Here is a 13,188-nt window from a genome sequence, read left to right on the forward strand (position 1 = left end):
TCTGTAACGGGGAATTAACTATTGCTGGATATGCATGCACATTCATGCATTTCTTAGATTTAAAGTTTTTTTTTTGTAGTTACTGTTGCAATATTTAAATCTGACTTTCTGAGGGAGTGCCGTCATAAATTTATGTTGATACTGTCCGAGTAGTGCAATGACATCACAGCCTCTTATGTCTTAGGTCGTTCTCTCAGAAAGAAAATGTGAGGAAAGTACAGAAAGAGAGCGGGGGGGGGGAATCGACAGCCATCCAAAGCTTCTCCTGCACATCACCGTCCCAGGTTCACAGCCCCTTTCTCATTTTTATTTCATTAGAACCACATGGTTTTAGTTACTTCACGTTAAAATGTACATTTAACTCCACTTACACTGAAGATTAGAACATTTTCTTTGGCGTCATCTGAGAACATCGAACCACTAGACCAACTGGAGGATGTTACGATCAAAGTCTACACACAGCGGCTTTTACTGACTGACAATATACGATGAGGTGTGAGTGTGTCTCTGCAAATAATGGAGGAAATGGAGCTGGAGAGTCCAACAATGTAAAGTGGAGAGGAGGAACTCATGAGTTTCAGCATGACGACCATCCACATGTTTCAAAAAGCGGGTACGTACTCTCGTCTAAATTTTTTTCCGATCTAACGGCTAATCACTGCTTTTACATCTGTGCACGTTCAAGTCTTTTACGTGTGTGATCAGTTCTGTCTGTTGCCTTCGTTAGGAAATGAGAGGAGCCTGAAAACGAGGCAGGAACATGGAGATGGCAGCCCCGGCAATCAGCAGAGGAGCCAGAGGTGCAACCCGACAGCTGGAGCTCACAGCTGGGAAAAGAAGAGAGGAAGCTACTTCAGAGTTTGATGCATTTAGATTTATTGTGGATGTTTTTTGGCCAAACTGTCTGAGGTGCTAATTTTTGTGCTAATACCATTTTACCACTTTATTAATGTTGTTGTAAAACTCTCTAAAGCTCAAATTCAAAGTGATTTACTGGCTTTATTTAAGAAAACATATTGTGTTTTATTCATAATCATTATATTAGTCATCGATTCACTATTTTTGCAGGTGCGTTCACTGTAGCTGGTAAATTTGGTGAAGATGAAACCTGCTAGGATATGTTTCCAACACTGCTCTGAATTATTTAAACCTGATTTATAGACGATAAAACTGATTCCCCTGTCCATGAACCTGTGTGTGTGCGTGTGTTTGTGTGGTTCTTACTCCGGCAGCTTTTCCCGTCTCGTTGCAGCATCCCAGTCACACAGCTGCAGACCGGACCAGTTCCCCTGCTGGTGCAGATCTGCTCACAGCCTCCGTTGTTGTCCTCACACCAGTCGGACTCTGAGAGGACGCGACATAAGAGTCACTAAAGTTCTGAAGAAGGTGACTCTATAGCTTTAAAAAGTCCTGGAACAGATGAGAACAGACTTCCACAGTGAAGTCTGGCAGCATCGCCCCTGATCTTTGTCTCTCAGCGAGACCATCCTTACCTCTACGTCTGATGGGCCCCACGGACAGGATGTGCTCTTTGTGCTCGCTGTTGTCTGAATACATCCTCCTCTTGTGCGGGCAGTTCTGGACGCACAACAGAAGCCCGTTAACAGAGCACACATTTGTTTTATTGGGACTCTGATTTCAAACGGCGTCTTTTTTCGAGTCGCTCACCACTTTGCAGGCGTTCGTGTCTGAGTCGCACAGGGAGACGTCACAGTGGAGGTGGACCTCGTCGTAGTCCCCGATGAACTTGAAGACGGTGACGTGGAAGCGACAGGTGAGGGACACTCCGTTCTCCGCCATGCCGATGGTGTTGTCCTTAATGTTCGGACACCTGGTGAGAGCCGGACGCCAAAGAGACACATGTTCGTGCTGTGAAGCTACACTACATCCATCAGGCTTGGCTGCATATGATTTAAAAAACAAACAAAAAAAACAAGCTATAAAGAAGTTTCAAAGCTGCTGAATCGTTGTATTTCGCCACTGCCGGTGGGTTGTAGTGTTTAACTGTTAGATGACGGGATAAAGGCAATTTTTGGCTCCAGTGATCTCCAGTTTTGCCTGAATGTGCACCATAAATGTTTCCAGCACCTAAAGATGGATTCCCCAGAGTGGGGCATTAAAATTGACCGAGACATCCCATCTTCATTTCCACAGTCCAGCGCTTTGTGTTTCAGCGATCTTTACCTCAAAGTTATCGGACACATTCTGTAAATTATGGCACAAAATAACGAGGTGAATGAAATTCCCATTTGCTGCTCAATTACGTAAAGTTTTGAGTGAATTTAAGATAAAGCTGACGAGTCTGTCAGCTTGTTTTATGGTGTAGGTTCTTGCAGTGTGCAAACAAAGCAGCGGATCAGCCTGTTAATCGACTGGCCAGTGTTGGTAGGTAATATTTTTGATTAGAAGTAAATTGGTGAGGTGATTTAACAGGCAAAAACTGGAGGAACTGCATCTGATCTGTTATGTAAATCATCGAAAAATCCAATATATTTGATATTTGAACTTACGTTAAAATGGAGCCGTAGAAATTGTGTGCGTGCTGCTTTGTGTGATAAACGTGTGGTAGCTGAAACTCCGCCCCCACCTACCCCCGCTCTATGATGATGTAGCGGAGCCTGTCGCTGCTGTAGCGGGACGGCGTGGCCCAGCACATATTCACAATGAGGATCAGCTGATTTTCATCTGCCCCCTCCACGAAGACGCCCACGAACAGGATGTCCCTCGTGCTGAGCACCACCTCCCCCTCCCTGTACGGATGCCGGTAGGAAGAGTTCTTATACAGAGCCATCTTGGTGATGAAGTTTCCTTCCTGGGTCGGTAAGGTGAGGTTAATCACACTAGAGCACGGGGAGAAGAGAAGAAGAGGAAGAACAACAACAACAAAAAAAAAAAAGTGTTTAGAGGGGCCGTCAGCTGTCCTGGCTGTGACTTTTTGTTTTCTCTGAAGCCAGCCTGTCTGACCTGAGCATGGGTTTGAGGACGGTCTCCAGTGAGATCTTCAGGTCCAGTTCGTAGGCGCAGGAAAACTCCACGTTGATGGTCCGGTCCCTGGTGATGATGTTACCGGTGTTGTTCACACTCTCGATCCAGACGGTGTTTTTGTACATGATGTGTGTGCCGTTGGACTGTCAGGAGGATGACGGGATGTTTATTACACACACCAACTGCTTGAATAATAAACACTAAGTCCACACATCACTTGCATAACTCGAATTTCACAGTACAGTTGGTTTTTTTTGTTTTATCATTCAGACAGTGACAATGAGACAGACAAAGTGTGGTATTCACTCTACAAAGGTGCCTCCAAGTTACATTGACATTCTAGGAAATGCATATTTGCTTCGCCGCTCAGATGAAACGATCAATATCATTCTCATTTCTGTGCATCGACTCCAGAGCTGGAGTCTGGAACAAATTAGCCTAGCTTAGCATAAAGCAGAGGGAGGGGTTGAATGTAGACAAAAGTGGTCCAGGAATCAGACGTCAGCTCACTGACCTGGACGATGGAACCGCAGTGCCCTTTGGTGTTGTTGATCTGGAAGGAGATGAAGTCCTCCCCTTCGATGCCGGCGCAGTGCTCGTCGTTGATTCGGACGTCCTCGCGTTCGAAGCCCAGCTGGAAGAGCTTACACTTGGAGATGGAAACCTCCATCTGTGCATGTTTACAGGTCACCTCCGCCTGGATGATGTCATCGTCACCTGCCACAGGCCAACATCCGTGCAGGTTCACAACATTATTCCTCACGTTTATACTGTGATAACAAAGCTGCCGATCTGTTTAGTCAAAAATTATTTCCACAGATTAAATTAGTGTTTGCATTTGGTTGTGTTGTGACGACTTGCATCTGTTGAGAAAAGATGTTTATACATATTATACTACATAAGTCTTCATACCACATCATACTCCTGAAGAAAAATGTTTTTTATGTCACATATCTGTGTAAAAAAAAGGTAGACATCAGAACATGGTGATCAGATTTCTTCAGCTCTCAGTAGTATCTGCAATTATTGTTATGATTTAAAATTTCAAAAGTATTTTAAAAACAATTATTCCTGCATCAGTGTGATTCTATTCAACGATTCAAAACATGATCATGTCAGAGGAGACGGGACAGCCGCTGAATGTGGACGGCATCACGTCGGTGTCATGACGTGCTCACCTCCGGTGCTGGTGGGTAATTCAGGACAGCCGCACAGGTCACCTCCGTTCTCCAGCTCGCAGGTGAAGTTTGTGCAGATCTCTCCTGCACAGGGGTCGTAGATCCATTCTGCTAAAGACAGGTCCACACACAATGTTAACTGTCACTCGCACAAGGCTCCATCCAACACGCATGCACAGTATGCCGAGAGAGCAGGCGAAGAAAAACACAAAACAAAAAAAAAACGCTGAGCGTCTCGCGGTGCCCTTACAGCAGTTCTCTTGTGTGATCCACTTGGTGGTGAGGGTGCCCAAGGAGCGGCAGGCCTCGGCGTAGGCAGCCAGCGAGCCGCAGACCTGAGCCTTCCGGTGATTGTAGCAGCCGTCCAGGTAGCACGACTGATAGAAAGGCCTCGGGTCCAGCAGGCCGTGGCACGGCTGGAAGAAGCCCTTCAGCTGGGTCAGCTTCTGACAGGCGTCCTCGCCTTGCAGCGTCAGCACTGCTGTGTTGTCACAAGACTGCGCCAGCGCCACGTACTGGGTCTCATCGCAGCTAGAAGGAAAAGAGGGACGTCAACCCGCCACCTTCAGTCTGCAGGCACTGTTTGTGCTGCTTGGCGCTGGCAGCATGCCTGAACTCGTGTCAATAAGAACTAGAACTAAAAACTTCAATTGGTGGACTGTTCCTGCAGGTTTTGTGCCTGTTCAACCATAAATGGTCAAGTCAAACTCATCAATGCAAAGAAATCCAGAAACGTTCCCCAAATGTTCAACCGGACGGATGAATTCACATCTGATGAACAGAGGCATGAATCCAAATCGCAACTTCTCCAGGCTCACCACCACCAGTATTTCCTCACTAGCTGCCAATCGTCTGAAAGTCTGTTAAATTTTTGTGCCTGTGTTCAGACCTACCTGTTCTGCATACCGTTGGTCTTCCAGCTCTGGGCCAGCTCCAGGGCGCTGACAGCTGGCTTGCCTCTTGAGGTGATGTAGTCGTCGCTGGGGTCTCCGTTGAAATTCCCACAAAGGCCGCACACCTTGTTCTGAAGCCGCTGGCCCATGGTGATGCTGAGCGTGTTGAAGCGGTTGTATCGGACCTGGATGTCCAGGGGCGTGTCGATGACGATGAAACCTTCGGATGTAGACAGACGTGTCATCAGCCCCGTCAGAAACGGCACAGATACCGGAGTGCCGTTGACCTGGAAAGACACAATTTGTTTTGAATTCATGTCAATCACTTTTCTTCGATGACCAACATCAACACATCTTTATGTATTAAATTCATACTTTCTCAGATCTCACCCAAAAATTTGTGAAATGAGAACAGAATTAGTGTTATATACCTCTGAGAGCTGTTGTAAAGACAGTAATAATAATAATAGCAAAAACTATATTTATTGCCTTTTCTTCAGACCTTTTAAAGCCTAAGATGTGTGATAATCAGAAGAAGAATGTTTGAGGCCATTTTGGGGAGCAGAAAGCTCCTCCTCTCCCATTAGATCTCGAATCAAGAGGCAGATTTGCATAAACTGAGCTCAGTTAATCTCACAAGATGACCCTGAGCACATGACAGAAAAGAAATGGGACAGCCGCCAGCCAAGATTGTGGCAATCTAAACTGTAATTACACTTTGGTACTCTGGTGAATTTGACCCCAGCCACTTCGATGCAACACTGAGATCTTTAAAAAAAATGTTTCAGTCAAAGGCTCATTCAGATCAAACAGGATTAAGACTCACTGGCAGCCGCAGTTAGAGGCACTCAGCGGGGCATTAACTACCTCTGTGTGGGCGTTCAGTAGAATGATGTGGTCTAAAGCCAGAACTGGAGGATATCTAACAGACTATTAGTGCAATGGTAATTGGTAAGTTGGACAGGGAGAACTCTTTCAAGTAAGAAAAGGGAGATTTCAAGTGGGTCACTTTGTTTGGTTTCTCGGGGAGAGGTCTGATAAAGGCGTCTTTGATGGCGGACGGCAGAAAGCCAGAGGAAAGTCAAATAATAGATCTCCAAATAGCAATCATGGGCCTATCAAAGCAGGAGGGGTGATGTGTGCAAGAAGAAAATAATATAGCATCCCCTTATCTGTTAAATCCAGCTTTTTGATAAGAGCAGCCTGGAGTTAACGGGAGCAAACAACAATATTGAAACAACAGCAGGAGATAAACCCGAAACAATGAACTGAGAGATGCTCTGTGGCTCTTTAGAGCTGAGGGGAACTGAAAAGACGAAAGCCAGGCCGTCCGGAGCAATGACTCTTTGAATTACATGTAATTCAGCGACTCATCACTGATATAAAATATTGACTTGTGAAGCTTTAATATTTCAGACGATTTAAGCTGTTATTGCAACTGAATATATAAAAGGAACAATGCCAGTGATCACCAGTTGTTCCCGCTATGGTCCCGTGCTTGGACTCACCTTGACCGTGCTGCCAGAGATGAGGATGTTCTCCTCGTTGATGTACAGGTAGACGTGAGAGATGGTGGTGAGGTTGGGCGTGCTCCACTTGTCAAAGTTTGCGATGAGCTGGAAAGAGAGGTCGGGAAGCTTGTGGCAGTTGGTGGACAAGACAAACGAGCAAGAGGCCGGGAGCCTCAGCGACGCCCCGTCGAAGGTCCTGAAGACGCCGCCGCCCGATGCCACGCAGTGCTGGGACCGCCGGGCGAAGCAGCCCCTCACCCCGTGGCGCAGGGTGCACTCCTCCTCTGCCTTACAGCGCCTTGGGTCGCACTGGATCAGGTTTCGTCCGATGCACTGGCAGCGTTTGGTGCAGTCGCTGTTCCAAAACAGCTGTTTGGGCTACAAAGGTTGCCGTTTATTAATTGAACCGATTAGTAGACTGACAGAACAGGATTTTTACTGTGTATATAAGGAGGAGGGAAACCAAACTACAGATGAAACTGTGATGGCTAATTTTCCTGACATTCTCCAGCCTGAATGATGAATTGATTTATTAGAAGAGCCAAAAACAACAACAACAACAAAAACTTATCTATAACAGGAAAAAGTCATTAGTTGCAGCTGACAACTACAATGAATAAAATATTCCTTTATGCAAATACAACTTTGAAAAATGTGACGTTAGCATCAAGGGCCATCTGTAGAGACTAAAATCTGAAAACAATATTTCTTCTTCCATACACATTCTATATTTTATTTAATTAGTTAAATTAGAGCCTTGTTAAAACTCAGTCAAACATCATATTTGTGCAAAATGTGCCCAGCTCACTTAAAACTGAAAGAAACTTGACCTGTTGTTAATTAACTTTGTGACCTGGCACATATGGGAGTGACTCCAGCAGCAATGAATCTGATGGGCAGATGGAAAAAAAAAAAATAAATTTCCACGTAGCACCGGATGCCACACTGACCTCATAGTACTTGCCGTCGGTGTAGCAGCCACAGTTTTGAGGCAGGATGCAGGTCTTGCCGTTGAGCACATATCCCTGGTCGCACTGGCAGCCCTCCACGCAGTCCTGGCCGCAGTCCCTCTGGCCCCGGGCAGGAGCGCACTGGGGCGGGCAGACCGACATGCAGCTGGAGTAATGGCTGTTGGGGGGGCAGCTCTGGACTGGGAGAAGACAGGTTGGCAAAGACATTAGCTAATGATTACACTGAGCACAGTGCATGCATGCACGCACACACACACACACACACACACTAACAGGAAATGTTCCAGTGTTAACAAGTGTTGATTTTTCAAGGGGAAATATTTGTGGACAATATTTGAAGGGACACTCATTTGTCCACATTTCGAGCTCGTGCAGCTCCACAGCAGCGACAGTGGACTCATTCTCCCATTTGTGGGAAAAAAAACCCCAAAAAAACACAACCACCCTCTAAAGCTGACTAATTATCACATTTTTGTCATTTCATCCATCCTGATTTAAATATATACCCAGTATTTATATTAATATATATATATATATGATTGTACATATAAACTAAACATTTCTCATATTTATACGTCTTTGTCCTTTAGTCGCTTGACAATCTGGTCTGGATCTCAATGTGACTTTCTGATTAAATAAATAATATATATATATAAACTTAATCACATTGAAAGATTCAGCTCATCATATTTTGCCAGACAAACGTCTAACTGTGAATTATCCCCACTTTTTACTGTCATTAGCTCTTCAATGAAACAGCCCTCCACAAAAACTGCTGATCGGCTGTTCTGCAGATGATTCACAGTAACTGAGGTCATCCAATCAGTGTGAGAAGCAATAAGGTGTCTAATTCACCTGTAATGTATTATAAAGGACGGATAGACAAAAACTATCCAAACGTGTAAGTACCACAAACGTATACAAACCAAGGAGGTCCACTGCACACGCAGCTACTGTGAGGCTGGACTCACCACATGGTGTGTCGCTCCTCCAGCCGGTAACCGGCACTCCTTGGGTCTGACAGGTGCTGGCGTAGATCTGCAGCCAGTTACAGATTGTGTCCTGGGCTCCCTGGTCCAAGCAGGTGTCCTGCAGGCAGCTTTGATAAAAGAAGGCTGGTGCCACCTTGCTGTGGCAGCGTGCAAACACGCCCCCTCGATCCACAATCAAGCCGCACAGCCTCACCGCCTCGGGCTCCACAAACACGTACAGCCCATCTCCGAGGTGGAAGCGTATGCCTGTGCTGACCTCGTTCACCCCGTTGTCGCCGTCCACATTCATGGTGCCGTCGACCAGCATGAGAGGAGCTTCCATTTGCACGGTTTTCTCTGCCAGGCCGCAGCGTGGGCAGGAGTCTCCACAACCCACCTGGCAGAAGGTGTCCCTCTCTGCCCAGGCCATGCCCCAGTCAGCGGTGGTGAGGGTGGGGGGGGATAAGGGCATGCCCTGGCAAAGGCCGCAGGAGGCGTTGTAGAGGTCGCGGGGCAAAGTCAGCAGGAGGAGCGTGCTCCAGTCAAAGGCCACCTTCAGGCCAAAGTCTGTCTCCAGAATGAGCTGCATGCCCAAGGTGAAGATGTTGACCTTAGATGGGCCCAGCTTCAGTGGAAGGTACAAACGCTCCTTATTCACCTGAGTGAAGACAGAATCAATAAAACGGGCTCCAGTTTCACAGATTTACCTTAAAATCCCCTGCACATTTTCAAACTATGGGGGGAAAACCCAGAGCACCACTGGATAACAGGAAAATTATTCCTCATATAATTGAATTGATAGCAAGAGAAAAAGACTCCCTAAGATTGAGAAAAAATGTGTGTGTGTGTGTGTGTCATTTCTGTTCCCGCTCAGATCTCTTCGGCAGTTTGTGAACACGCTCCAAATGTCACTCAGGGTCAGCGTTTTGTCTGAGCCAATTCCAGCCTGATAAAAGATGCCCATTGAAATTCAATCCACCTTAAGCCAATCAAAGAGGAATTTTACCCTCCGCCTGGTTATCCTATCAGCTTGATTAGAAATGTCCTCACATAAAAAACAAAAACCAAAACTACAACTTTGACCTTCACAGGTCATGTAAAAAAAAAAAAAAAAGAAAGAAAGAAAAGAAACTCTCTTAAATTATATATCTTAGCTAGAATGACACTCAGTAGAGCATTTACTCTACTTCTGCCACATTTACTCTCACATCTGTCACATCCAGGTTATTATCTGGATCTGCACCAAATTGTACAAACTCATAGAGCTCAACACCAAAGTAATAAAACGTTTCACTCGGTTCTCCTCCATTAAGTTAACCTTGTTTGCGGAGGAACAGTTCATGCACTTACCGTAACAGTGTTTTTGTAGGTTCGAGAGACTTCAATCTCGTATTCATAGACCTCCAGTACAAAGCCCCTCACCCAAATTGCCTGGCCTGTGTCTCTTTCCTCGTTACGAACTGCCAGTTTGAATTGAGGAAAAGTTCCAGCGATGGCTGCACGGTCTCCGTTCTCTCTCCCGCAGGTGGTGGTGGCCATCCTGAGGGTGCAGGAGCTCTGCAGCTCAAATGGTACATCACCGAAAGGCAGGAAGTGTCCATAACCAGCGGCCACACACAGGGCCTCTGTGCGCGGCTGGCAGAAATACAGGCCGTCGGTCTCCTGGCAGTACTCCTCGGGGTGACAGGGTGTCAGCTGACAGTATACGCTGTTGTCGGAGCCGTTGCAGTAGCAGCGCTCCCGGCACTCCCAGTCCGTCCAGAAAGTCTGATTGGTGGCCAGCTGGCGCCCCTGGCTCATGCAGCCACAGTCGCTGCGCGCCACACACAGGCCATCACGCTGCGCGAAGCCCTCCTCACACTGACACCCTTCCTGGCATGGCAGAGGACAGGGCTCCTCGGGCTCATCCAAGCTGGCGCAGGTCAGAGGGCAGGCGCTGGTGCACTCATCAAAATGACTGTTCTCTGGACAGGGAAGAGCTGAGACAGAAGGGAGAGTGAGACAAAGACCAAACCATGTTAGCAGCATGATCGAGCTTTGTTTTGATCATCAGCTCTGTCCCCTGAAGCAGTGAATGATGGCTTTGAGAGGTTTTTAATTTCGTCCTTGTTAGCAGCCAAAGTTGGACTGGATGTCACCTGGACCTGATGTCTGAATCTCAAACAAGCCGAGAGCAATATCCAAAACTCTGTTTCCCATTCATGCACTCGATATTTTCCTGTTATTATTATCATTGTTTTTGTCCAGCTGTATCTGAGAATGTTTCGTTTAATGCTAGCTGTGTATGTTTGTTGAAACGTTCACAGCTATTTGAAACGTTGAAACAAAGTTGAAATAAAGATCACTGAAAAGACAAATATAAGCCCAAAAGGTGCGACAAGAAAAAAAAAAAAAAAAAAGAGAGCAGCAGGAAGTTGGGAGATTCTGGCTAAACTTCGTAGTTTCTATCAAATTCAAACAATATTGATAGTTTGTAGATTTATTTTCATTGATGGAAATAAAGATTTTTGTAGACTAGCTCGTTTGTTACCAAGATGAGGTATTTTCATATATCTTTTACTGGGAGTATCATCTCACATGCCAGACATTCAAAGTCTTTGTGACAGGTACTCACGGCAGTTGGTGGCACTCCTCCAGGACGTAAGGCCCACTTGAGCATCCTGACAGGCGCTGGCGTACGCCTGCAGTGAGGAACACAGGGCCGAACGGTTCCCTTCCTTTACACACATGTTATATAAGCAGTTCCTGAAGAATGGCGAGGGGTTTACCACGGCATGACAGGCTAGAAAGGAACTATTCCCCGGGTCATTGATGTTGCCACACATCCAGGGACTCTGGTAGAGACGTAAATCTGTGCACATGCGATACAAGTCATCACAGTCGCCATTACAGGTGAGGTCATCTGCAATGGCACGCCAGCCTTCTGTGAACTGCTCCGTAGACTCTGCCAGGCGTCCGTTAGGGAGGCGAAGGTCGTCGGTGGCATTGCTATTGAAGACACCGCATAGGCCGCAAGTAAGATTGTAGAAGAGGGTGGAGAGGGAGATGTTGAGGAACCCCTGCCGTGCGTAGTGGACGCGAATCAGGCCCCGGGACTCCACCACTGTGGCGTTACCCGGCACTCGGTAGATCATCATTGTCTCTGTTGGATGGACATATGGAAGCGCCACTTGTTCACCATTCACCTGGAATACAAAAAGGGAGTCGTAACCAACGAGATTCAACGGCTGATAATAGAAAAGAAAGCTTTGCAAAGATAATACTAACCTTTACTGTGTCAAAATCTGTCCCTCCCATCTGAGCTTCAGTGTTGGACACTTTTACGACCACAGGTCTTTTCCAATCAGGGCCTTTGTTGACCAGCCGTCTGCCTATCTTTACTTCCACTGACGAAAGATTAGCTGGCGCTCCACTGCACAGCTTCAGCAGGTGGTAGGAGCTGTCATCTGGGAACAGCAGGAAGGTGCCATCAAAGGAGGACGTCACCGAGTTCTGGGTGATCGAGCACATTCCCTCCCTCCGAGGGTAGCAACCCAGGAGGCCCACCTCCGCCACACACACCTCCCCCTCCTTACAGGACTCGTTGAAGCAGGAGACTTCCCCTGCAGGTCCGCAGGAGCAGCGGAAGGTACATTCACCTTCTTCACCACTGGAGCTTGCCCAGAAAGTGTAATTGAGGGGGTAATAGAGGCCATTGTGCTCGCAGCCACAGTCCTCATGTTGTACGCAGCGGCTGCCACTGAGAACATAACCGGGGTCACACTGGCAGCCCTCAGTGCAGGGGTGGGCACAATACAGGGGAGCGGTGAGGTCTGAGCAGGAGGCTGGGCAGGCACTTGTACACACTTGGTACTGGCTGTACTCTGGACATGATAAAGCTTAGAGCCAATAGGAAAGAAGGAATAATGTCAAGTGACACAAATAATTGCAGGATAACAGATGCGTGTGAACACATGAAACTGAATCTCACCACAGAAGGTGCGTGTTCTCCAGGGTCGTATCGTGACACCCAGGGCCTGACAGGCCAGAGCATAGGCCTGTATGGCCTGGCAGAGTGTGGTGATGTTATCCCTGTTGCTGCACATGTCATACACACAGCTATACACGAAGGCTGTTGGGTCCACTACAGCTCTGCAGTCTCTAAAAGGCCCGTCAGTTTTGTTGATGAGCCCGCAGTAATCTGGGCGAAAGTAGAAGGCTTCTGAAAGAGGGTCACATACGCTGCAGTTCTGGGCACAGCCATCAGTGCACCGCCAGTCCGTGTCCTCCGCTCGCCAGCTGCCCCCCAACTCTACCACACTTTCTGCCAGAGAACCGTCGGGGAGCACGGGGTCATCGGCTGGGTCGTCGTTATAGTTACCACAAAGGCCGCAAGTATTGTTGAAGTAGGAGCTGGGTAGGGAGATGGATGCATAGTGCTGGCCATCGTAAGTTACCAGGAGTCCAAAGTCGGTTTCCAAAGCAACGGCAACACCAGACTGATACACCCTGACAGCACCAAGCTCGAGCTGGACTGGTAAGGTCTTTGTCAAACCATCCACCTTGAGAGACAAAAGAGAAAGGATGATCACAGAAACCTGTATACACAGTTTTTCTATATATACTGTCGACACCTTCTTCGTCTTTTTTTTTTTTTTTTTTTTTTAAACTCTCACTTTAACGATCGGCTTGTATTTGGA

The 13,188-nt window shown here is 47.0% G+C and overlaps 1 protein-coding gene across 5 annotated transcripts in view; it reads right to left on the reverse strand.

Moving 5' to 3' along the window:
- Positions 1–13,188, reverse strand: part of tecta (tectorin alpha) — a 23,648-nt gene continuing 10,460 nt past the window's right edge. For 4 of the 5 annotated variants that reach the window (XM_029519132.1, XM_029519131.1, XM_029519133.1 and 1 more), the window contains 17 exons: positions 12,480–13,050; positions 11,777–12,387; positions 11,124–11,694; positions 9,860–10,488; positions 8,510–9,167; positions 7,518–7,717; positions 6,565–6,945; positions 5,057–5,343; positions 4,414–4,694; positions 4,164–4,274; positions 3,500–3,702; positions 2,965–3,128; positions 2,592–2,840; positions 1,669–1,831; positions 1,494–1,578; positions 1,225–1,344; positions 1–827 (listed from right to left, as the gene is read on the reverse strand). In XM_029519132.1, the coding sequence (XP_029374992.1) occupies positions 724–827; positions 1,225–1,344; positions 1,494–1,578; positions 1,669–1,831; positions 2,592–2,840; positions 2,965–3,128; positions 3,500–3,702; positions 4,164–4,274; positions 4,414–4,694; positions 5,057–5,343; positions 6,565–6,945; positions 7,518–7,717; positions 8,510–9,167; positions 9,860–10,488; positions 11,124–11,694; positions 11,777–12,387; positions 12,480–13,050 (5,388 nt within the window). In that variant the 3' untranslated portion in view covers positions 1–723. Of the gene's footprint in view, positions 828–1,224; positions 1,345–1,493; positions 1,579–1,668; positions 1,832–2,591; positions 2,841–2,964; positions 3,129–3,499; positions 3,703–4,163; positions 4,275–4,413; positions 4,695–5,056; positions 5,344–6,564; positions 6,946–7,517; positions 7,718–8,509; positions 9,168–9,859; positions 10,489–11,123; positions 11,695–11,776; positions 12,388–12,479; positions 13,051–13,188 lie in introns of those variants that run through there. The other variant, XR_003841589.1, reaches the window with a different exon arrangement.

This window comes from Echeneis naucrates, chromosome 14, assembly GCF_900963305.1.
Source record: "Echeneis naucrates chromosome 14, fEcheNa1.1, whole genome shotgun sequence".
Taxonomy (NCBI): Eukaryota; Metazoa; Chordata; class Actinopteri; order Carangiformes; family Echeneidae; genus Echeneis; species Echeneis naucrates.